This window comes from Epithele typhae, assembly GCF_022376455.1.
Source record: "Epithele typhae strain CBS 203.58 chromosome Unknown BXZ73scaffold_48, whole genome shotgun sequence".
NCBI classification, from domain to species: Eukaryota; Fungi; Basidiomycota; class Agaricomycetes; order Polyporales; family Epitheliaceae; genus Epithele; species Epithele typhae.
This window is the reverse complement of record NW_025954239.1, coordinates 83621-106769: the sequence shown is the minus strand read 5'-3', so window position 1 is coordinate 106769 and position 23149 is coordinate 83621. Positions and strand designations below refer to the sequence as shown.

General features: G+C 59.3%; 8 protein-coding genes across 8 annotated transcripts; 5 read left to right on the top strand and 3 right to left on the bottom strand.

Moving 5' to 3' along the window:
• Window positions 1–848: 848 nt before the first annotated feature.
• Window positions 849–3173, top strand: BXZ73DRAFT_51339 (APC amino acid permease; the record flags this gene model as incomplete). The annotated part of the gene is made up of 15 exons (XM_048020608.1): window positions 849–962; window positions 1023–1069; window positions 1124–1178; window positions 1231–1311; window positions 1367–1437; window positions 1458–1459; window positions 1487–1610; window positions 1661–1762; window positions 1813–1904; window positions 1962–2024; window positions 2083–2190; window positions 2247–2394; window positions 2447–2682; window positions 2737–2921; window positions 2982–3173. 15 exons carry the CDS (start codon window positions 849–851, stop codon window positions 3171–3173), a joined length of 1620 nt encoding a protein of 539 aa, XP_047875022.1.
• A 507-nt stretch (window positions 3174–3680) lies between these two features.
• BXZ73DRAFT_51362 (kinase-like protein) lies at window positions 3681–5748 on the top strand (the record flags this gene model as incomplete). Its single annotated transcript, XM_048020615.1, has 6 exons — window positions 3681–3716; window positions 3777–3834; window positions 3914–4010; window positions 4063–4928; window positions 5007–5541; window positions 5601–5748. 6 exons carry the CDS (start codon window positions 3681–3683, stop codon window positions 5746–5748), a joined length of 1740 nt encoding a protein of 579 aa, XP_047875021.1.
• Window positions 5749–6563: 815 nt separating this feature from the next.
• BXZ73DRAFT_104132 (argininosuccinate synthetase) lies at window positions 6564–8170 on the bottom strand (the record flags this gene model as incomplete). Its single annotated transcript, XM_048015800.1, has 7 exons — window positions 6564–6600; window positions 6663–6763; window positions 6814–7665; window positions 7720–7785; window positions 7844–7903; window positions 7958–8037; window positions 8122–8170. The coding sequence occupies 7 exons, from the start codon at window positions 8168–8170 to the stop codon at window positions 6564–6566; spliced, it is 1245 nt and encodes a 414-aa protein (XP_047875020.1).
• Window positions 8171–8538: 368 nt separating this feature from the next.
• On the top strand, window positions 8539–10498 carry BXZ73DRAFT_79709 (peptidase S10 serine carboxypeptidase; the record flags this gene model as incomplete). Its single annotated transcript, XM_048023143.1, has 6 exons — window positions 8539–8713; window positions 8762–8891; window positions 8947–9968; window positions 10136–10279; window positions 10332–10368; window positions 10477–10498. 6 exons carry the CDS (start codon window positions 8539–8541, stop codon window positions 10496–10498), a joined length of 1530 nt encoding a protein of 509 aa, XP_047875019.1.
• Window positions 10499–10605: 107 nt separating this feature from the next.
• BXZ73DRAFT_91603 (alpha/beta-hydrolase) lies at window positions 10606–12405 on the bottom strand (the record flags this gene model as incomplete). Its single annotated transcript, XM_048026037.1, has 11 exons — window positions 10606–10648; window positions 10756–10908; window positions 10966–11085; window positions 11118–11142; window positions 11240–11499; window positions 11552–11619; window positions 11677–11705; window positions 11762–11804; window positions 11856–12013; window positions 12080–12302; window positions 12364–12405. 11 exons carry the CDS (start codon window positions 12403–12405, stop codon window positions 10606–10608), a joined length of 1164 nt encoding a protein of 387 aa, XP_047875018.1.
• A 926-nt stretch (window positions 12406–13331) lies between these two features.
• BXZ73DRAFT_91602 (Noc2-domain-containing protein) lies at window positions 13332–16019 on the top strand (the record flags this gene model as incomplete). The annotated part of the gene is made up of 16 exons (XM_048026036.1): window positions 13332–13346; window positions 13442–13512; window positions 13581–13596; window positions 13629–13682; window positions 13704–13806; window positions 13855–14078; window positions 14129–14171; window positions 14195–14233; window positions 14293–14352; window positions 14444–14548; window positions 14574–14737; window positions 14792–14980; window positions 15035–15184; window positions 15259–15460; window positions 15525–15862; window positions 15984–16019. 16 exons carry the CDS (start codon window positions 13332–13334, stop codon window positions 16017–16019), a joined length of 1809 nt encoding a protein of 602 aa, XP_047875017.1.
• Window positions 16020–17597: 1578 nt separating this feature from the next.
• On the bottom strand, window positions 17598–18333 carry BXZ73DRAFT_91601 (uncharacterized protein; the record flags this gene model as incomplete). The annotated part of the gene is made up of 2 exons (XM_048026035.1): window positions 17598–17729; window positions 18148–18333. 2 exons carry the CDS (start codon window positions 18331–18333, stop codon window positions 17598–17600), a joined length of 318 nt encoding a protein of 105 aa, XP_047875016.1.
• Window positions 18334–19312: 979 nt separating this feature from the next.
• On the top strand, window positions 19313–22794 carry BXZ73DRAFT_51381 (actin-like ATPase domain-containing protein; the record flags this gene model as incomplete). The annotated part of the gene is made up of 18 exons (XM_048020618.1): window positions 19313–19406; window positions 19459–19478; window positions 19540–19721; window positions 19776–19848; window positions 19912–20014; window positions 20081–20225; window positions 20287–20389; window positions 20456–20687; window positions 20746–20876; window positions 20976–21083; window positions 21150–21290; window positions 21367–21455; window positions 21513–21554; window positions 21616–21639; window positions 21717–21739; window positions 21860–21924; window positions 22143–22242; window positions 22694–22794. 18 exons carry the CDS (start codon window positions 19313–19315, stop codon window positions 22792–22794), a joined length of 1776 nt encoding a protein of 591 aa, XP_047875015.1.
• Window positions 22795–23149: the final 355 nt, after the last annotated feature.

Sequence of the window (23149 nt, the reverse complement as noted above, 5' to 3'; positions counted from 1 at the left end):
CGTGCGTCACTCATCCCTGTCTGCGCCCACCGCCTATAGAAACATCAAATGCTCCTCTCGTCTCTATCTGCCCTCCGCTGCATTAGTAGCCTGTGGCGACGTGAGGCGAATAGGTAACGCACCCATCGTACCCAGTCTACCAGCGAGCCATGAATGCATGACGTTGTGACTTGGCGCGCGGATAAGGCCTTGAGGCCTAGTCTCCCCTAGGCAGACCTTCCACATACGAAGCTTGAGGCCTTGAGCTGGAACCACTTCGCAGTGAAAGTCGTCGCCAGGGCAGGAATTTGAAACAAGAGCACTAGTAGTACTGGCACAGAGATAAGATGAGACGTGGCGAGTATCATACATATGTATGACTGATAAGCTTCAGGCCTTCAGGCCTTCATCGATCATCCTTCGATCCGGCTAGTGCACGTCCGCGTGGACAGAGTTCTCGCTGTTCGCCGGGCTTCTTGCAACTCCCATCGTACTTATCTCTTGTGATGTCACACCCGCCGAAGCCCTGCGCTCAGCGTTGCGGCCAGCAGCCATTGATGCCCCGCTCTGAGCTGCCCGTTCCGGGCGTTGACCGCAGACATTGGTTGTAGATACTTATGGCTTTTCACTCCAACGTCTGATCGTCGCCATCTTTCTTCCGTGAGTTATGCTTTATCCTGGCTGTTTTCTCCCGCTTATCATTGGGTGACGGCCACGCAGCGATAAGAGCACACGGGCGTCTCTTTCCCATTGACGGCGGGCGCGGACGCTGAATCCACTGCCTTAAAGTCGCCACCCCCGCGAACCATGCCCCGGGTTCTCCGCTCCCGCGACCTTGCTTTCCAACTCCCACGATCTCCACACGCGATATGGCGACCGTAGACAAGCGTAGCAGAAAAACCGCGATTGCGGCCGCCGACGCCGACCTCCTCGCGTCTCTCGGGTACAAGCAAGAATTCAAACGAGCATTCACCGGGCTGGAGGTCAGCGCCCAGCCTCAGCGTAAGGGGTCGACGGAATAACTAACTCCATGCGCCTCGCAGACGTTCGGTATTGCCTTCAGTATAATTGGCTTGCTTCCATCCATAGCGTGGGTCGCCCCTGTTCAGCTCTGCCAACAACTCGCTTTAACTCCGCTGTCCAGGTCTGTCCTCGTGGACTCTATTCCCAATGGAGGGCCTTCTGCCATGGTCTGGGGCGTAAGTACGACCTTGACTTGGAGCTGCCTGCCGCTCACTCGCCTTACCCTAGTGGCTTGTGGCAAGCATCTTCATCCTCTTTGTCGGCATGTCAATGGCAGAGCTGGCGTCAGCCGCCCCTACATCTGGAGGGGTAAGCATGAACGCCCGATGTCGGTGCCAAGTGTTAGACTAATCCAAGATGATAGCTCTATTTTTGGACGCATTCGCTCTCCTCTCCTCGCTGGAAGAATCTCCTAGCCTGGATCGTTGGATGCACGTCGTTACTGCTCTGCCGAGAGGTTGTATCTGACGATGACTCTTCATAGATGCGAACACCATTGGTTCAATTGCGTCGGTCGCGTCCATAGACTGGGGGTGCGCAGTGCAAATCACCGCTGCCGCGAGTATCGGCTCCAACCAGGCGTTTTCGGCAACAAACGCGCAAACATTGTAAGGTCGATTGCCTCTGCTTTAGACTACTTATATTGACGCCATTGTAGTGGAGTCTACTGCGCCGTGGTGATCACCCATGCCCTGATCTGCTGCTTTGGAACCGAAATCCTGGCTCGGCTGCAAACGGTTTACGTCGTGCTCAACATGATGTGAGCACGAATCTTGGTACAGTCGCCTCCGAACTGACATCATCGACTAGACTGTGTCTTGCAGTAATCATTGCTCTCCCCGCGGCAACTCCTAAGGAGTTCCGGAACACTGCCTCTTACGCCCTGGGCAACTTCACGAACAGTGAGTCCCTCTAATGGGGTTGCCAGCACCGACAGCTAACACTGAAACCGCGCCCAGCAAGTGGGTGGCCCGATGGCTACGCGTTCATTCTGAGCTTCCTGTCGCCTTTGTGGACGATTTGTGAGTTACGGGTTGTTTAAATTGTCTCGCTCTAGGTGCTAAAAGCGGCATTGTCCAGGCTCGTTTGATTCCAGCGTGCACATCAGCGAAGAAGCGTCGAACGCTGCGACTGCAGTCCCGTGGGCGATTGTGTACGCCATCGGCATTGCTGGAGTGCTCGGATGGGGTGCGCCCGTCTTCCACGCCTCCAGTATGGGCGACCAATGACGTCATTTCCCGCAGCAATCAACGTCGCGCTGGCGTTCTGCATGGGCACCGACCTCGACAGCATCCTCAACAGCCCGATCGGCCAGCCTATGGCCACCATCTTCTTCAACAGCTTCGGCCAGAAGGGCACGCTGGCGCTCTGGGCTGTTGTCGTCATCGTACAGTGCGTTTTCCTCGCACTCCCCATAAAATTGCCTCACCCTGGTATGGTGCAGGTACATGATGGGATCGAGTATGGTTCTCGCAGCTTCCCGCCAGTCCTTCGCATTCTCGAGGGATGGCGCACTTCCCTTCTCAAAGTACCTTTACCGGATGAACCGCTTCACTGGAACTCCTGTGAACACTGTCTGGTTCACCGCGATATGCTCCATCCTGCTCGGTCTTCTCGTTTTCGCCGGAGATGCTGCAATCAATGCTGTTTTCGCGATCTCTGTCACTGGGCTCTACATTGGTATGTCACGTTTGAGCGAGTCATCCTGAACTCACGGAACTGGGCTTCCACTAGCTTACGCGATCCCCATTGCTGCACGCTTCTTGGGGACTAACGATTTCGAACCGGGACCCTTCAATCTCGGCGTGTGGAGTATGCCTGTGGCCATCATCTCTGTTCTGTGGATGGCATTCATGGGCACGGTGTTCCTCTTCCCGGGATCGCCTCAGACCGACGTTGCGGACATGAACTACACAGTGGTAAGTACCTGACAGCCCGTCAATGCCGATCGAGACGCTGAGACCATCGCTCTCTGGCAGGTTGTCCTGGGCGGCGTTCTTGTCCTCTCCCTGGTGTGGTACTACTTCCCGGTGTATGGTGGCGTGCACTGGTTCACGGGACCTGTGCCGACGATCGAGAAGACCTCCGCAGCCGAATCCGAGCGTGCGTCGACCTCTGACTCGCTGGAGAAGAAGAGCGAAGGAGTCAGGGTCGGCGAGCTGGCTGCTTGAAATTTGAAACGCCGATGATAGCCTTACGCTGTCGGCATAAACGTAGACCACGGACGAATCGATGACGTATTTTCTTTTGCCCTAGGCCACTGCCCGCCGCAGACCTGCCGTTTCCGCGTGGACACATGGCAAATCCAACAATCTGGTGTTTCGGAGAGCCCTAACGCGCGCTCGGACCGTGATACCACACTAGTGGAGCCAGACAACATGACGATGGTGGCTGACACCGAGCGTGGCTTGCGCAGACAGCTGGATGCGGGCCGCGTGCCGGCCGACAGTTTCGTGACCAGGACGTGACCGGCGTCACCGTGCCTAAAGCGCACTCTCAGTGGCCAGTGCCCGGCCTGGCTTAGTCCTCTCCTCCTCCCTCTCCGCCGCCCCCGCTGCCCCCAGCGGCCCCAGTCGGTCTCTTGCGTCTGCACCCTGCTCGCTCAGATTGTCGCTTGTGGCCCCCACATCATCCGCTACAAGGTTTCGCTGTTCTGAGACCACTACTCCCGAATCAAGATGCACTCCGATGCTTTTGATGTCATTCCCTTCGAGGTCAGTCCCTCCCTGCGCTCTCCCCGCGTGAAACCGCCTGGGACCAACGACGTTGTTTAGGACATCCAAGGAGATTGGAAGAAACTAGGTTCGGGCTCGTTCGGCAACGTCTACAAGGGTGCGTCTCCAAAGCCGGCGCAGCCCTCGGGGCTGGAAGCAGTGCCCGACCGGGATTGACCACATACCTCCTCGCACAGCAACATACCTTGGGATCGAGGTCGCGATCAAGGAGGTCCTCCCCTCGAACGATTACGATGTCGCGAAGTACTTCGAGCGCGAATGGCGGCTGATGAAGTGAGTCTCTCCGTCTCCACCGCCTGTATGCGTCCCAATCAAGCGCCCCCAGAGAAGCGCGCCATCCCAACGTTGTGCTCTACATCGGCCTCTCGCGCGCCCCCGACGGCCGCATCTTCATCATCTCCGAGTTCATCGAGAACGGCAACCTGCGCATGTACATCCACGACAAGAACAAACCCTTCCCTTGGCGTCTCCGCATGTCCTTCGCGACCGACATCGCCCGCGCCCTCGCCTACCTCCACGCGCGCAAGTGCATACACCGCGACCTCAAGGGCGAAAACCTGCTCGTCACCGCGAACGGCCGCCTGAAGATCACCGACTTCGGCTTCGCGCGCATCGCGGCCCGGAACGAGGAGGAGAGCAAGCGCCTCACGTTCTGCGGCACGGACTCGTACATGTCCCCCGAGATCCTCCTCGGGAACGAGTTCGATCTCCCCACAGACATCTACTCGCTCGGCGTCATCTTCTGCGAGATCCTCTCCCGGAAACTTGCCGACGACCACACCTTCCGCCGCACGCCCCCGCTCTTCAACGTCGACGACGACGAGGTCCGCAGGTTGGCGACCCCTGGATGCCCACCAGACCTGATGAAGTTGGCGCTCGACTGTATGGCGCAGATTCCAAGCGCGCGCCCCACGACGCGGGAGATCCTCGACCGGCTCAGGGAGATCGAGGCGGAGGTCCTGGCGCGACCGTCGGAGGACGACATCCATCTCGGCACCGTCAAGTTCATGACCGGCATTCGCAGACCGGGCGGTGCACCGCGGATCCCGAGCTTCGGGATGGGCATCGGCAAGCCGTCGGCGCACAAGGCCTCGCACTCGTCCGACGACGACTCCGACGACGAGTTCACGAAGGTGGTCGAGGGCCTCAGCCGCGTCAACCTGCACAGCGCGTGGAGCGAGGGCACCGCAGGTGAGCACCGAACTATCGACCGACGCCGCCGCCGGGCGCCCCCATATTGCGCCCGCGTCCTGATCCGCCCCAAAACAGGACACGACGACACCAGCCACACGAGCGAGCAGCCGCTCATCGACAGCACCTCGAGCACGTTCTCGGACTACAGCACGACCGTCATCCGCGCGCACTCGGGGCAGTATTCGGACACGGCACCGCCCTCGCTGTCGTCGATCCTCACGGTGCGCGCGCCGCCATCGCCGAACGGCTCGGACGATCTCGTGGGGCACCCGCTCGCCGTCGGCGCGCACGCACCCACGCCGACGACGACGGACTCGATGCTCTCGATCGAGTCGTACCACACCGCGTCGAGCAGCATCATGTCGATCGCCGCCGCGACCGAGGGAGGTTCGACGATGCGCGGGTCGACGATCCCGATGGTCCACCGCTTCACGCTCCTCAAGCCGGGCACGAAGCGCGGCTCGGGCACGGAGAAGGAGCTCCAGCTGGAGTCGACGTGGAACCCGCTCGAGCTCTTCTTCTCGAGCACGCTCCTCAGCGCCAAGTGCGACGTGTGCGCGAAGCGGCTCGGGTGGAAGCCCGTGCTTGAGTGCGACGACTGCGGGATGAAGTGAGTCCAGTTGCGGTCCGCTGGTGGATGACAGAGTGCTGACGTGCGCTTCTTTCCAGGACGCATCTCAAGTGCGGCGACCTCGCGCCGACGGACTGCGGCGTGCGCGCGCGCACGCACGCACCGCCAACGAATGTGACGCCGCCACCGTCGTCGCCGAAGTCGAAGGTGACGAAGATCAACGGGAAAAGCACCTCCCCGCGCTAGTCGTGCGGCGCCTCTCCTTGCCGTCCCCGCCGCCGCCGCCTGTTTTGTTATATCTCGGAATCTGCCATTGCATTGTACGCTTTCTTGTCACGCACTAGTATCCTCGCCGCACACATACACTGCTACACCATCCCCACACATCCTCACGACCGTCACGAACGCAGTCTGCATCCCTGCCCGATGCCAGGATATATATCCCGCACGCCTTTCGCCTCGTACCTCCCCGTATCTATTTGCCGGTGCACCCCGATGCGCCTCGCTCTCCTCGATCGAGACCTGCTGTCGTCCGCTGGGCGCGCGCGTCGATGCCACACGGCGGTGCGCCACACCCAGTGGGTGATTGAGACGACACGACCGCGAACACGCGAGTTCTGGCATGTCTGGACTCCCGTTTTGCCCCGTTGTCCGACGTCACGCTCTCCCTTTTCCCCCTTCTAATATCCGCTCCCTGGCCACGGACACGGACTGCGTCGGACGGTGCCGCTGTTGTATCCCTTAGCTTATGCTTGCGGCATATGTAATGCCATTCTGCGTCTGTTCCTACATAGTGACTCTTGTATCCTCGCGCCGCGTGCCACATTGGGACTGGAGGCCTGAGCACTATGCTCACAGGGTTGGCAGCAGAGAGCAAATCGCGGACCATCGATCGGCGGCGTTGAAACGTTGACGCCTTATCGCAGATAGGTTTGCCATCTGCGGCCCTTGAAAATCGCGAACGCGATGTGTACGTGCGGAAGATGTGGGATAGCGGGGGGTGATAGCACATTATACTACATCGACTTTTTCGTCTCTGCGCACCGGCCTCTAGGTCGCCTCTACACGCGGCCCTTGCGGATGTTGGCTTGCGCCCACCTGGGAGACGGGACGCATTAGGACTGAAAAGGAGAAGGAGAGAGAGGACGGCAGAGACGCACTTTTTGATGCGGATGGACTCGATGGCGATGAAGCCAGTCGTGTCCGTCGGCTCGAAGCCACCGAGCTCGTCCATCGACGACTGCTTCTCGTCGTACAAGCCCTGCGCAGACGCTCAGCACACTCATCACAGTCCAGGGCGAACGCACGCACCTCGTCGGACGAGCGCCCCTCGACGACGACGTTGCCCTTGTAGAGCTTGAGGCGGACGACGCCGTTGACGGTCGCCTGCGACGCCGGGATGCTCGCGGTCACGAACTCGCGCTCGGGCGTGAACCAGTGGCCGTTGTAGAGGATCCGGCTGAGGGCGACGGTGACGAACTGGTCCCGGAGCGCGCGCACGTTGCGGTCGAGCGTGAGGCCCTCGAGGTCCATGTGCGCCGCGCGGAGGATCGTCGCGCCCGGGGACTCGTAGCACCCGCGGCTCTTGACGCCGATGAACCGGTTCTCGACGATGTCGATCCGGCCGACGCCGTGCGCGCGCGCGAGCGCGTTGAGCGCGAGGAAGATCTCGACCCCGTCCGTGTACTCCTTGCCCGATCCCTGGACGACGACCTTGACGGGGATGCCCTGCGCGAACTCGACGCTCAGCCGCTCCGGCGTCTCCGGGGCCTGCTCGGGGTCGACCGTCAGCTTCCACATGTCCGCGGGCGGGGTCGTGTCCGGGTCCTCGAGGATGCCGGCCTCGTAGGAGATGTGGAAGAGGTTCTCGTCCGTCGACCACGGCTTCGCGGCCGTCTGCTGCACGGGGATCTGCTTCTCGGCGGCGTAGGCGAGGAGCGCCTGGCGGCCGGCGAAGCGGTGGTAGAACTCGGGGATGCGCCAGGGGGCGATGACCTTGATGTCCGGCTTGAGGCCGTAGAAGGCGAGCTCGAAGCGGACCTGGTCGTTGCCCTTGCCGGTGCAGCCGTGGGAGACGAAGTCGCAGCCCTCGGACTCAGCGATGGACATCATCCCGCGGGCGATGATGGGCCGCGCGAGCGAGGTGCCGAGGAGATAGACGTTCTGCGTGAGGGTGAGCGCGCGGGCGTGCCGCGGGAGTGGGGAGGAGGGGCGTACCTCGTATATGCAGTTCGCTTGGAGCGCAGGGTAAATGAGCTCAGTGATGAACTCGCGCTTGAGGTCCTGAAAAGGCGATGGGTATTGAAGTCGTGCATGAAGGAGGCGAAATAGTGGGACATACGGAGCAGAAGAACTTGGTCGCGCCGATCGCTAGGGCCTTCTTCTGCGCAGCCTCGAAGTCCTGCCGACAAGAATGTGAGATCTACGGACGGCATCTTACGACATGCCGGCATACCTCCTCCTGGCCAACATTGGCCATGAAGGCAATGACCTCGTAGCCCTCCTCGATGAGCCAAGCGAGGATGCATGAGGTGTCTGTGCAGATGGTGATATGCATCAGTCAAAGTCGCACATGGCGCCTTGCGCGTATGGCCGCCTCGCAGGAAGTGGAGGACATACCGAGACCCCCGGAGTATGCAAGCAGAACGCGACCCTTGGATTCAGGCATGATGGTGATGGAGGTAGCGGAGAGGAAGAGAGGACGACTGGCGGTGGCTGGGCCGTGCTCGATCTCTCGCCTGCTCGTGACTCGCACGAGAAATTCCGCTCTTGCCGGAAAAGGGAGCCGTGAGTGTGACAGACGCGTCCCGTCACTTGTGCGTGATGGATCCTCCAGCTCTAAAATATAACGCGCGCGCAGTATCAGTCTCTGATCTCAGCCGTCTCCGTCTGCGAGTCAACACCAGAGCGGGGCCGAGGGTGGGCCACGTCACCTACGCACCTTGCCCTCAGTTCAAACCGGCGGCGGCAGCGATATTCCGAGCGCACCTTACTAGTCCCTTCCAGCTACTGACTCAAGCTCAACGCGACCTGGCCATGGTGTCCTGGTCGTTGCGTCTCGCTGCCCTTGCCCTTTTCTTCACAGCCCAAGCGCGTGCAGGGCTGTCTGGAATCGGTCCCTTGCAAGTTCCACTAAGCCCTGATTCCCCACTTCCTCTCTCGGACGAGGGCTTCACATCGACTACTGTAGTGAATTCAGAGGGTGCTCTTTGTAAGTTTACAAGTGCACCGACTCCTGCGGATCTGACGTGCTTTTCAGATGAGCAGTTCGCGCATCCTGGGTTTGCAAACTATCGTCTCCGCCTAGCGCAGCCCAGCATTTGCGACCCAACGGTCAAGCAATACTCGGGATATTTGGACATCTCCGACACTCGCCATTTGTTCTTCTGGTCGGTGCTGCATTCGCTGCGCCTCATTGAATATCCAGGCTAACTAGATCCACAGGTTCTTCGAAGCCCGTCACGATCCCGACTCCGCTCCCTTGATGCTATGGCTTAACGGCGGTCCTGGGTGCAGCTCTACCACCGGCCTCCTCTTCGAGAACGGCCCCTGCACCATCACGGGTCCTAACTCCACCACCCCCAACCCCCACTCCTGGACGAACGTCGCGAACATGATCTTCCTCGACCAGCCCATCGGCACCGGCTTCTCCTACGCCTCCGACGGCTCCAAGGTCGACACCCTCGCCGACCTCGCAATCGACGTCTACGCCTTCCTCCAGCTCTTCCTCGCCCGCTTCCCCGCGCACCGCGCTCGCCCGCTCCACATCGCCGCCGAGAGCTGGGGCGGGCACTACGGCCCCCACATCGCTTCACACATCCACGAAAAGAACCTCCTGCTGGGCCCCGCTCCCGCTCCAGGGCAGCTCCACATCCCTCTCGCGTCGCTCGTGCTCGCCAACGGGCTCACCGAGCCGCGGACGCAGTACGGGAGCATCCCGGAGTTCCTCTGCGGCGCCGCGCGCACGCCGTACTCCCCGCTCGCGCCGGACTCGCTCAAGTGCGCCGCGCTGCGCGCGGAAGGGCCGGTGTGCGAGCGCATGATCACGGCGTGCTACAAGGTCAGGTCCGCGGCGACGTGCGACCCCGCGACGGCGTACTGCACGGCGCGCGTGCTGGGCGCGATGGGTGAGTGGCCTGTTCGCTCCTCACGTGGCGTGCCGGGCGGCGTTTTGACGAAGTTGCGGGCAGCAGGCAGCGAGCAAAACCCGTACGATCTTCGGATCCCGTGTAAGGACCCGCAGGGCGTGTGCTACGCCGAGATGCAGTGGGTGACTACGTGGATGAACGAGCCGGCGACGAAGAGTGCGCTAGGCGTCGACGCGAGCCCTGTCGATTTCGTGCACTGCAACATGACCGTCAATGCCGGCTTCTACCTCCAGGGCCAGGCGGCGCAGAACAGCGCACGGCTGCTGCCGAAGATTATCAAGGCCGGGATCAGGCTGTTGGTGTTTGCTGGGGATACTGGTAAGCCAACCTACCTCTGCTGGAACCCCGTGTTGACTGGTAGTCACCGCACATAGACGCCATGTGCAATCATATCGTATGTCATCTGCCATATGTAGACAAAACACAGGTTCAATAGCTCACATTAACGATTGCTGCTATAGGGTGTTGAGAACTGGATGCTCAAGCTCGAGCACAAGCACCACGAAGAGTTTTCGAAGGCACCCCTCCTCCCCTTCTGACGGAGCTCACGGGCGACATCGGTGGCAAGGTGCGCAAGGCGGGAGGGGACGGTGCTGGCAACGTGACCTATGTCCAGATCTTGAGGGCGGGTGAGTGTCCCCGATCTCACCATACTGAATGTCCTCACTCATGCATCTCTAGCCATATGGCGCCGCACGACCAACCGGAGGCTACGCTGGTGAGTGCATTTCACGTTGTGTGGCACGAGCCTTAGGCTAACGAGAACGCGTGCAGGACATGATCACCCGGTGGGTGAAGGACGTCGCCTTTGACATGGATAGCGTAGGATTCCTAAATGGCAGACGTGATCGTGTTTCGAATGCATGCTCCACTCCTATTACATCCTTTCGCGTTACCTCGTTGCCGTCTTTTTGGCGGATGACATGAGTTAAGGTGCCGGCATACTGTCCGCCGCCTATTTTTGCTTCATCCTCTTCAAGAGACGGTCATAAGTAAATCTCAAAACACCCTCACCTCGTATATGATTTCTGTGACAGCGGCCGACATATAGCAACAAGTAACATCCACCTTCATCCGACCCAAGTGAATACCACGTCAGGCGTACCGCTTTTCCCGGGACCACCCCATACGCAGGCCGCCCTTCTTGTACATGTTCCGCAGGTCGCCGGCGAGTGCCTCCGGCTGCTCGAACGCGGCAAAATGTCCTCCCTTGTCGTGGTAACCCGCGTACACGTACTTGCCGAGCTGATGCGACCAACTTCATCCTCGAGTCAGCAAGACCGCAACACAAGTCCGAAGGGAGGGGTCCACGCACGAGTACGGGAACTGGAAGATCTCCTTCGGGAAGTACGATACCCCCAGCGGGATCGGCATCCACTTGTCGCCTTGCCCGCCGAAGCTGCTCGTGCCGCCGCGCGAGAGCTCGTAGTAGATCCTGAGCGTGGCCGCTGGGCCGCGCGCGAAAACCAGTGGAGGGAGACCCATTCGAGCACTGCGTGGCGGGTGCGATCGGAGTTCGGATATCGTCGGGCGGTGATGCGTCATGAGCGGACGCGCGGAGATAGGGCCGAGGGTGGAACCGGGCGCACCTTCGTCGTCGGTCCACGGGTACGCGTCCGTCCATCCCACGAGCTTCTCATACACCCACCCGAGCAGACCGACGGGGGAATCCGTCACGCCGTATCCTACCGTTTGAGGCTTCGTCGCCTGCTCAAGCATATACCCGCGTCCGGTCGTGACATGCTTGTGGAGATGGGCGAGCCGCTGCTTCGCAACTTGGTCGAAGGGCAGCTTGAATATCATCTCGAGGTACAGAATCGGGTTCGAGAACAGCTTGGGGGGTTCCATGCTGTCAGAAGTCAGCCTGAGATAGTCGTTACTGTTCCGAGTTGGAGACGTACATGGGAAGGTTGGTGTGCCATGCTTTGACGTGTTTGACGCCGTAGCGAGTCACAAGTGATGCTCCCAGCTGCCAGGCACGTCAGCAAATTCAGAAGAACCTGTCGGCACCTCAGAAAGGACCTACAACATGCCCCCAATCTCCTCCTTGATACACTGCGCATTGTATCAGTATCAGTATGATTTGCGTGGTTCGCGTGACGAGAACATACCATATTCTTCGTACCCGAGCGAAAGCATGACTTTGTGCAGAACCTTCCATGCATTCTTTGGTAGGCATGATTGTGTGACAGAAAGCACCCATACCTCTATGTAATGCTGTTCATGGAAACCCGGTTTCTTGACTCCCTCTGAGAAGCCGAAGTTGGGTAGGCTGGGAGCAACAACATGGAAGCTCGGTTGATCCGAAGACGCTGTTGTGAGGAGCGGCAGCATCTTCTCCACCTCCAGGAAATGCCCGGGCCCTACCAGAGAACACGTCAGTACAGTATCTGAGAACACGCTGCGTGCCAGAGTAAGAACCCTCTTACATCCGTGCAAAACAGCAAGGAATCGGTTCTTGACCTTGCTGCGTTGATGGAGGTAGTGCACATTGAGCGTTCCGAAGCCGTCGACCTCGATGTCGCGCGTGTACATGGGCAACGCGTTGATACGTGTCTCAGAAGCGCGCCAGTCGAAACCGTCCTTCCAATGCGCCGCGAGCCTTTTGACATCAGCAAGGGGGGTGCCGTAGGCCCATTGTGCGCCATCGAGCTCGTCGGGAAGCGAGCCAGATCAAGTTTGTTGCGAAGAAGGTCGATGTCGGTGTGGGTACCGATATGGTGAACGGTTGTTCTTCGCCCCACGGGTTGGACATGGTAGTCTGAGGCGGGGTATGGGGGTGGTAAGAAGAGAAGGAGCAAGGCGCGGGAGCGCTAGCTAGGGGCCATTTATACGTGACCCAACGTCGGATGGGCCCCGCATGAACGATCAAGGTGATTACGAGATGCACTGGTCGCTTCCTCGGCAGAAGAGCTACCAAAATACTCACCTGACCCTAATAAAAACCCTGCTTGTTCACAACGAGCATTCTGGAAAATGTACTCTCAAAGCTGCAGCTCATTCGTAGCCCATGATCACATCTTCGTGACCATATGTTACCGAAAACACGAGCGGGATACCCTTGACGCCATAGAAACACGACCGAAAAGGGCGCCGTACATTGCATGGTACGCGCAAGCCTGATGAATACACGTGAGCCATTCATGCTTGAAAGGAAATCATGAGGAGATATATGCTCACCTGAAGACCTTCACTCTCAATGATGTCAACAGGTAGCTGGAGCTCTCTTTGCACGCAGAGCCGTTCAATCGGTACAGGTCACTGAGCTGCATGTCGGTCTGAGGGTAAGAAATAATACTTCACTGGGGAAGGAGAGCTCGGGAAAAAGATAAGAGAAGACTCTCAAAGGACTCCGTGCCGGCGGACCAGGACAGATGATCGTGCAGTCCGCGAAAGCCGAGAATTGGTTGAGGTGCGTGGCGACACTTTCCCGGTGCTTCTGTACTTCGAAAGAGGGGATGTGGCAGATGGTAAGAACGGCCAATAAAGTGCAAAGTCTTCCTTGTTGTTGTCAACAGCAGTGGAACAAGCGCCGTAACGACTGGCAACCCCTAACCCCATGGCGGGCCGGCCAAGCGCCTCGCAAAAGTTTCCTAACGCGACCTTCAGCCACAGTCCACTCCTTCTCCGACATATCTGCCGGCTTCATACACTTCTGCTCTCTTTTCACTCGTTGCGAGCATGGGGAAGAAACCCGTAAAGTCGATGCGCAAGTTCGCCGCGAGCGGGCAGCTCAAGAAGACGATCCAGGCGCGGCGCAAACACCGGGACATCAAGAAGAAGGCGGACAGCGGCAGGCGGGCAAGGGCAAGGGCAAAGCCGCGGCGCACGATTCTGAGCAGAGCGACGAGGATGATGAGGGGTTGAAGAGACTTCCGGAAGGTGAGTTGCTCTGCGGAAAGCTCGTGTGTGTGTCTGAATGAGCCTTAGATTTAAGGGAATGTCTGTGGATGACTTTCTTGGCGGTGGTTCATGAAGGGAGGCAGCGAGGATGAGGGTGAAGGGTACGAGTGCTTCTTGTCCATTGCATGCGTACTCTGAACAGTTCTTCAGTCCGGCGAGGGGGCAATAGACGAAGGCGAAGATGGCGAAGAAGACGCGGATTCAGAAGGCATCGACGACAACGCGTCTTTTGCAGACATTGATGACCTTGACGGTACGAAGTCTCTTCCTTGATGCATGGCTTTAATCTCATTGAATTCAGAGGAGGGAGCGGGGCATCTGATGGAGCTCTCAAAACTTGCGGAGAAGGACCCTGAGTTCTACAAGTACCTCCAGGAGAATGATCAGGAACTGTTAAATTTCAATCCGAACGACGGTCCTGCGCAAGATGAGGACGAGGCAGAGTACGAATATGCCATGGAGGAAGACACAACGCCCGTCCTCACGAAGGAGATCCTGCAGCGGTGGCAGAAAGCACTACTTGATGTGCGTATGGGTACCTCTTCCAAGTATCATGCTGACTTCTCTGTTTGTAGCATCGTTCTCTCAAGGCACTTCGGAAATTGCTGATCGCCTTCCGTTCAGCAGTTCACATGAACGAGAGGACCAGGTTCTCGCGTGGAGAATTGACCGCTCTTCAGGTTCGCTTCACCACTTACAATTGTTGCGACGGCTAGTTGATTCGTCCGGCTATGCTTAGTATACAACAAGCTGATTACGACCGCCTTGCGATACACGCCTATTGTGCTTGAACACCATTGTCCGTATCGGACGCTGGCGAATGGCAAATTGTAAGTCACCAAAACATTTACGAAAGACCTTGCGACTCATCCCGCGGTTTACACAGCAAGCCTCCACCCAAACTACGAAGTGGAAAACACTGCAGAAGCTGATCACTTCTTACTTCCTGAACGTTCTACATTTCGTTGGACAAGTCTCCGACAATGATATGCTTCGTCTAGCTTTAGCGAAACTGCAAAGCTGTGCCATACATTACGGGGACGCGTAAGACGATCAAGCTATACCTCAAAACGTGTTTGGATTACTGGGCCACCGCGGAGGACACTGTTCGGATATCTGCTTTCCTCTCTGTTCGGAGGTTGGCGGCGGCCACGGACGAATCGGTCATGGACACTGTTTTGAAGGTAAGGGTCGCCACAGCGGCGTGTCCACGATCTCACCCACACGACCACATGCAGAACACGTACATGACGCTACTCCGTTCATGTAAATCGACGAGCGCGCACACACTCCCGTCCATCAATCTGATGAAAAACTCGGCGAGCGAACTCTTCTGTGTCGATCATACCACGGCCTACCAGCATGCCTTCGGGTATATCCGACAGCTTGCTATTCACCTCCGAAATAGCATGAAAACGAAGACGAAGGTAAGCCACATCGTGTTGCTACAAGCGTTCAATTCTCATCGCTACTTATTGTAGGAGGCGTACAAGTTGGTGTACAATTGGCAGTACGCACACTGTGTGGACTTCTGGTCAATTGTGATCGCGCGTGCGTGCGACAAGCAAACCATTATCGACCGTGGAGGTCAAGAAAGTGAACTTCGGGCGTTGATCTACCCCCTTGTTCAAGTTGCTCTCGGTGCTGCGAAGTAGGTTTCCGACCAAACTCTGAGAACTGCAGATACTGAGAACTCCATGCGTAGACTCATCCGCAACGCTCGCTCGTTCCCTTCCACTTGCAAGTCGTGCGTTCGATGCTGCATCTCACTCGGCATACGAACGTCTACGTCCCGCTTGCACCCTACCTCCTTCCCGTCCTTACCTTTACTCTCTCTGCCACCTCAAAACCGAAGTCTTCCACCCTTCGCCTCTCGACTTCGAGACCAACATCCGCGCCCCTCAACAGTACCTCAAAACCCGCGTCTACAACGAAGGCCTTGCCGAAGAAGCTTGCTTCCTGCTCGCGGAGTACCTCGCCTCGCCCCTGTGCACGGCTCTATCGGCTTCCCCGAGGTGACCGTCCCGATCGTCCTGCTGCTCCGGAAGGTCGTCAAAGGCGCCAAGGCCGCCCCCAAGGGGGGCAAGGGCAAGGAGGCCGCCCTCGCGAAGACCCTCGTCGAACGTATCGAGGAGAGCGCGCGCTGGGCGGAGCAGAAGCGTAAGGGCGTTGCGTTCGCCCCGGGGCGCATGGTCGAGGTCGAGCGCTGGGAGGCAGACGTCGCCGCAAAGCCGGAGGACACGCCGCTGGGGCGGTACGTGCGCGTGCAGCGCAAGGCCCGGGAGAAGCGGCGTACGCTCGTCGAGAAGGTGCGTGTTCCCGCCCGAGCCCCCGGCCCACCCTCTCTCGTCGCTCTTTGTCCTCTGTGGCCGGCCGCCGTGTCGTCGTGCTATTCCCAGCGAGTGCTAATCCTGACTTTCTCTGTCACAGGCTCGTGAGGGCGACCATGAGATCCTGGAGGACTGAGCTTCGCGCCTCGCGTGCCGGGCTCCACCACGAGCGCGGGTGCGCGGGCGCGTCGGCCACAAGGACACCTCATGCTGCGACCACCGCCCCCGCGCCTGTGAGAACCCGCCTTCTGCATTGCGTCGAACGATGTTCCCAACCTTGCCTTTTATCACGTTCCCCCCACCGCTACTTCCCGGGCGCGGCGGCTCCAAGGCGCTTCGAAGACGCGGAGATCCCGTCCGCGAAGCATCCGGCAGTCGTCGAAGCTCGAGGATCAAGCTATCAAGGGCCGGCGCCGGCAGCGGCAGCAGCGCAGGTGGGAGGGGCACACGGCACTGGACCCCGCCGCGGTCCATGCTGCCCACCTCTGGGACCTGCGGATGGATTGGCGGCCGCTCGCGTTATCGTCGTTACCATCCACGGCCCGTAGCACACGCTTGGCGTAGCACACGTAGCCACTTTTGCAACTCAGCCTCTTCCTTTCCGCCCTCTGAACCCGGTAGCACGGCGCGCGTCCCTGCCTGTGCTCCATGCGCAACGCGCTCATCCGCAATTCGCCAGGGCGGAACGCGGCGGACGGCGCTCCCCCGAACCGGCGGGAGGCGGAGATTAATGCTTGCGCACACGACCCTGTGCGATCGGCCTCCATACGTAGTGAGTACATGAGAGCCTGTCTGCAAAAAATTTGCGGATTCGTCTGGTTTTTCGATCATATTACCGCCCTCTGCCCACGTGCTACAGAGAGACCACTGCAGAAAATCAAGTGCTTGTAACCACACTGCCTCCTATCCTCGTACCATTCCAACCCCATGCTGAGTCCTCAGGCCTCCCAGAAGGTCTAGGGTAGTAGGTAGGAGGGTGTAGTTGATCCCAGCTTTGCCCCGGCTTACTTGCAGAGTCAAGCGTGAAACTACACAGTACTACCAAGAGCGTAGGGCCCTACGGGGACGCGAGACCCCCAACGACCCAAGAGTTCATCTCCGAGGTGTGCTCACTGAGGGCCAAGCGAGCGTCGCGCCAGCGCTCGCCATGCAGGGACGGATATTCGCACCGAACGTCGTCGGCCCTTCTCCCGCGAAACTTTTCGCATCTGACCGACGCTCCTTGTGGTCCACTGCCGAGAGAGCGCTTAGAGCCTCGACGGCTAACCTGCAAGTCGCAATTGTGACAATCACGATGAAGGGATTGATTATCGGGATTCGGGATGGTGCGCTACATTCCCATGCGAGTATCGTACGTGGTCAAATGTCCCAGAAGCCGGAGCCCAGCGCGGGGAGGAGATCCCGGAAGGGTCACCAGCCTCGCGCTCCGCGGTCCGATATCATTCGTTCCGTCCGCCCTGCTGATGCATGATGCGGCCGGCAAATAAGCGTGGGGGCCGTGGCAAGGGCGGGAACCTGCGGGGATTTGAACCGGACTGAACCACCCTAGAGTGCTCCCGAGCGCACCAAGATCGAAGGGGCTTGCCGGCGCGGAAATGGAATTTGGGGCAAGGTGAGGCGGGACGGCATGAGCTTGAGAACACGCCGTCGCGGTTGGGGAATCGTGCGGGCCACGGATAGGCAGGCACGGAGCTCCGCGAGGCGGCGCCGGGGCCTACCAGACATTGAAGAATATTTTCCACCACGGGCGCGCGATGCCCTGCGCGCTCTTCTCAAACGCCTCCACGAGGCGGGTGTAGTGGAGCGGCATCGATGCCGGCTTGAGGATCTTCGCCGGGAGTGGGTACTGGAAGCAAAGACGGGGTCGTGGTCAGTCAAGGATATAATAGCTGGTGGGACGATCAGAAGAGGGAGCGGTATGGACGCGAGCGATCGATGGGAGTGCGAGCAGCGAAGCGACGACGAGACCATGTGGACCACAGTCCAGGCATACAAGGCGGATATTTTGACCTCGGCCGAAACCATGTGAGAAGCTCGTGCCCTGGTGACCCTCCCACCAAACCGGCCAGGTTTGCCGCGCCGCGGAGCCTAAGGAAATGCCATCGGTTCGCGTCCTCGTCTGTGGTACTCCTCGGTGCCTCTTCACCATTCTGACTATAGTCAAAGTGACTATATACCCCAGTCATCATGCGGACGTATCCACGTCGTTTCTCGAAAGCATCGAGTCCCGAGAGCGCAGGGAGCGTATGAAAAGAGCTGCTCACCTTCTTTTTTATCGTGTTTGAACGAAGACCCTCCATGGCTTTCACTGCCTCGGGGGTAAGGCGTGGATGGTCTGCTAATGACTCCAGGAGAACTCTGACTTGGACATGAGGCCGAAAAGGATCCACCGGCCAATTTGTAGCGGCGGTCATCATTCGGGTGCGTGGCATGGAGCTGACACCCGTCATGGCGAAGAGGAAGGGTGTGTGGTAGCGAGGGAAGACCACACTACGACGTCGCTGGTCGGTGCGGTGACGCGACGATACGGCACGTGATCTCGGAAAACACCGAACTCCCTCGGCGCCAAAAAGGTCACGCCTTCAACGTTCAACATCAACGTCAACGTCAACATCTGTGTCTCAGATGTTCTGGATTTTCATTTTTCTGACTCGGGTATAATATATTGGTCTCTAAGTTCACCCATCATTTACAGCTTCCGAGAGGGCATCGGGTACATAAATTGTAACTCTTGCACCTAGATGCCACTGCATCCGTACACATGAGACCGTATTTCGACTGAATTGGTCCCACACGTAAACTACGATGGAGGCGAAACAGAGAGCGGTCTAGCGAGCAAAAGCCACGGCACATCCGGAGAGGCCGGATCAGCGCGTGCTCCGTAGCCGCTCCTGGCTCTGTCCGCACTGACAGAGGCGGTGTGTCGCGCGCCCGCACAGCGCCCAGCCACACAGTGCACCCGCCCTCGGCGGCGGCGGCACTCACCACCCCTCTCTCCCCGCCCACCACGACTTTCACGACCCCCACCAACGCGCGCCCTTCGAACCCTCCGCCATGAGTTGCTGTGGTAAAAGCCGCGAGCCCGACCACGTCCATGCCGCCCAGCAAGTCAATCCTTTTCCCCAGGGGCCGGTGTCCGCCCAGCCGGGCCCCCAACCAGGACTCCCGTCGTGGCAGAGTGGTGAGAAGGGCTTTCAACCTCCTCTCGGGCCCACTCCTCCCCCGGCGGCCCTCCGGAACAGCTGGGAGAAGCAGCCATACAACCCCCAAGGCTCCCCTCCCCCCGGTCAGTACCCTAATGGTGCCATGCCCCCCTATGTCCCTGGCGGTGGTTCGTCGCCTCCAGGATCCCCGAGCCCGTACAACTTGTTCGCAACTCCGATACAGACCCCGGGTGTCGCGCAGATGACCGTCGACCGATCCGTGCCCATGTCAGTGTCCATGCGAAGTCAATCTCCTCCCAAAGCACTCGCCCAACCCACATATGCGGATGAGGGTAAGGTTTCAGTGTCTATCGACTTCGGTGAGTCGCACATATGCGCGTCATTACCATCTTCCTTACGCCCGGCATCCAGGTACTACCTTCTCGGGAGTGGTAAGTTCCATTGACCAAGGTTCGTTTCCTGCGGATCGTTCACGCACCTCGGTGATCACAGGCATATGGCTCGTCGCGTATTGCCGGTGGGAAAGTCCAGCAGATTCTGAATTGGCCGGGCTCTTTCGAGACGTTCAGGAAGATCCCGACGTGCATACTCTACGACCAGCATGGCGAGGTTATGGCGTGGGGCATCGAGGCGAAGAATGCCGGACCTATGCCGGGCGCGGTTAAGTGTGAATGGTATGTTGGCATCTTACCTACTCTTCGTGCGGGGAAATGATGATCCCTCCAAAGGTTCAAGCTCTTCCTCGAGCCCCATGCACTGCGAGATCAGTCTAGTGTCGATCCTCGCCTTCCCACGCTCCCGGTAAGCTGCTGCTGAGAGCCGGGCAGATTGTTTGCTGACAGAGCCCCGAACGGGCATTGCCAGCCTGGCAAGAAAGCCATCGATCTCATCATCGACTTCCTCTCTTGTCTTTGGGATTATGCCAAGCAACAGATTACACGCGAAATCGGTGCGGTGGCCGACCTCGGTATGTCCACCCGGTATTCCGAAACACTGCTTGTCGGTTGATGTCAACCGCGCGTTCGCCTTGCAGACTCGGCGGACGTATGGCTCACTGTACCGGCTGCATGGGATGCTACCGGCTGCCAGATGATGAGAGATGCCGCGATTGCTGCGGGCCTTGTTCGCTCTGCCCGAGCCGGAGACCACGAATGGAGGGAACGCCTGCGCATCATCAGGTGAGCCCCACTGAGCGTTCGTGTCGAGCGTTCCGACCAATGCCGACCCCCCCTTTCACAGCGAGCCGGAAGCGGCAGCAGTGCACTGCGCCAACCTGACGGACGTGCACAAGCTCTCCGCTAGCCAGAACTTCATGATTTGTGACGCCGGTGGTGGTACTGTCGTACGTACTACCCGGAGCTGAACCGAGGTGACCGCGGAATGCTGACTACTGCCTCCGCTCTCCCAGGACCTCGCTGTTTACAAGATCATCGGCATGCTCTCCAGTCTGGAAATAGCAGAGATGTGTGCGCGATCTGGAGCGAACTGTGGTTCGCTTTTCCTCGACCTCCGGTTCAAGGAGTTGATGAAGGCGCTCCTCGCGGACCACCCGGCGCATCTCGACTCCATCAGTCTCGCCAACTTTATGGAACACTTCAGCGAGACCGAGAAGCTGCGCTATATGGGCGCCGAAGATGACGGTGAGCGCCGCGCACTTAACGGGTTTATGCTCTAGTAGCGTGCTGATCCAAAGAATAGACAAAATGTTCCACTTTACGTGTTTCAACGTCGAAGATCCGGACGATTATGCGGTCGGCTTGGTGAACGGCGAAGTCGCCATTCCCGGCAACCTCCTTCGGCGAGAAGTGTTCGATCCGGTTGTTGGCCAGGTGAGTCTTCGTGAGCGTGGCACTCGTTGGGTCACGTCCCTTCGTCGGCCTTCACTCGTGCGCATACTTACGGCACGACACCGCTTCCTCTCTCGCAAGGTCGTCGACCTGATCGAAGCCCAGACCAAGAAGGTCGATCAACGGCTCGACGCGCTCCTTCTCGTGGGAGGTTTCTCAGGCAGCGAGTACTTGTTCCGCAGAGTCAAGGTACGCCCTCCCTCCGGTCTATCTTCGCATGACTGTGTGCGTTGGCGCACGCTGACGCCTTCACAGGAGCAATTCGGATCTCGAATCCGCGTCATCGCGCGCCCTGCCGACTGCGACACCGCGACCGTGCGCGGCGCGGCGCAATACGGTCTCGCGCGGCGGCCGCTCGTGTCGAGCGTCATCGCGCCGTCGGCTTACATGCTCAAGGTGCGCTGCGGTCTTCGACGGGGACCCGTTGGTCCGTGGGCCCTACCAGTCCCTTATGTTAACCTTTGTCCTGCAGGTGAAATTGCCCGCGGAGCAAGAGGATTGGCTCAAGCGGCCCGCCTATATTCGGGAGAACGACGCTGGTGTGTCGATTTGTGAGAACAGGTAAATTTCTGAGTCGACCTGCACGATACCGGATTTTGGTCTGATTCCGCTCGTCAGGATACAATACCTGGTCGCGAAGGGCGCCATTCTGCGTAAAGGGTGCGCATTAATGCTCATGGACAGTCATTCAGTTGGCTGACGATACTTGATGACCTGGCAGACAACGCATCAAGACGACGTTCTGGTAAGCAGCTCTGCTCATGTGAGCGCGCGAAGGCGTCCTCCTGACCCACCCATCCTCTCGGCGCGCTACGCAAACAGCAAGTTCTCACAGACCGCGAGTGGTGAGTGGCGTACCTCGTCTCGGCCGGCCGCCTAGCCATGTGGCCCGTGCCGGCCGCGTCTTCAGGATCCATCGACGCTGACGCCCGTTCTGCCTCGTGCATCGTCTCGCGCCCTCGCAGATCGGCAGTTCGTCGCGACATTGTATACGTCGGAGACCGATAAGATCATGCGGTACACAGATGAGGTGAGATGCCGCGCGCGCGCTTCGACAGGATCGGAGGAGCCCTGCTCTCGATCAACTTTTGGTGTTCACTTGCTGACGGCGCGCTCGTTCTCTTTGCGCAATCGCACCTGCGTCCGCACACGCCCCGCTGGACCCTGTCGCCCGCGGCGCCCCTCGATCTGGCCTGGCTGCCGCCTCGCGCCTCTGCCCTCGCGTCTCGTGCCGGACGGACGCTCCAGGGCGAAATCACGGAGCTGTGCAAGTGGACGATCGATCTTGGCGCGCTGCCGAGCTTCCAGCAGAACGCGAGCGTGCCAAACGCGAACGGCTTCTACACCGGTGCGTCCGTCCCCATTTTGCCTCCGTGCGCCCTTTCCGCTCTCGCGCGTTTGCGAGCTGCGCGCTCGCTCAGGGACTCCGTCGGTGCACGAGCGCTCGTCGAGAAGACGACGCTACTGGTGCGGTGCTTGCGGGTGACATCGCCGGGGCGCGCCCGGGCGAATGAAGTGCTGTGTTCTCCCGTCGGCGCCGTATCGAGCCATCGGTGGACGATCTTGGGCCCATCGCGCGAGCGGTCCGCGCCGCTCGCACAGATCCCGCAGCCAGCCGCCGCCCGGACGCTGGCTGAGTAACTAGTCCATCTGTCCCATTGCATCCCATCCCTTCCCGTTCCATTCTCTCCTGTGCCCTGGACTTTTCCTTCACATCACGACCCTTACTGTGGACCGCTCTCCCTCCCTCCCTCGTATGATCGGACGTGCTGACGATTGTGCCCTTTTTCATTTGGCAGAATTCGAGCTCGGGCTGGAGCTCGACAGCGCCGAGGTCCGCGGCGTGCTGATCTACCACGGTCAAGACTGGGGCCGCGTCGTGTTCGACTATCGCACATGAGCGCGGCGCGCCTGGGGGCAGAGAAGGCGCGTTCGCCGTCGCGGTTGGATTCGCGACGGAGACGGCCTTGTCCAGCCGGGTCGAGGAGGGGCTCCCGCCGTTACGACTCGACGGGTTTGTTTGGGATGGGTGTCTCGGTATGTATCCGAGCGGGTCCGGACGTCTGCTCTTGCGCTATTCTATGCTCTTCGTATTCTGCACGCGTGCGTCCCGACGCCGCGTCTGTTTGTGCCTGTTATGCTAAATCCGTTCGTTCCTTGGGACTGGACTGTAATCCGCACCCACCGAGCCCTGCGCTCCAGCGGTTCTTCGCAAGTCCCGTGCACCGCCCGATCACCTCGCCTGCACGCACTTG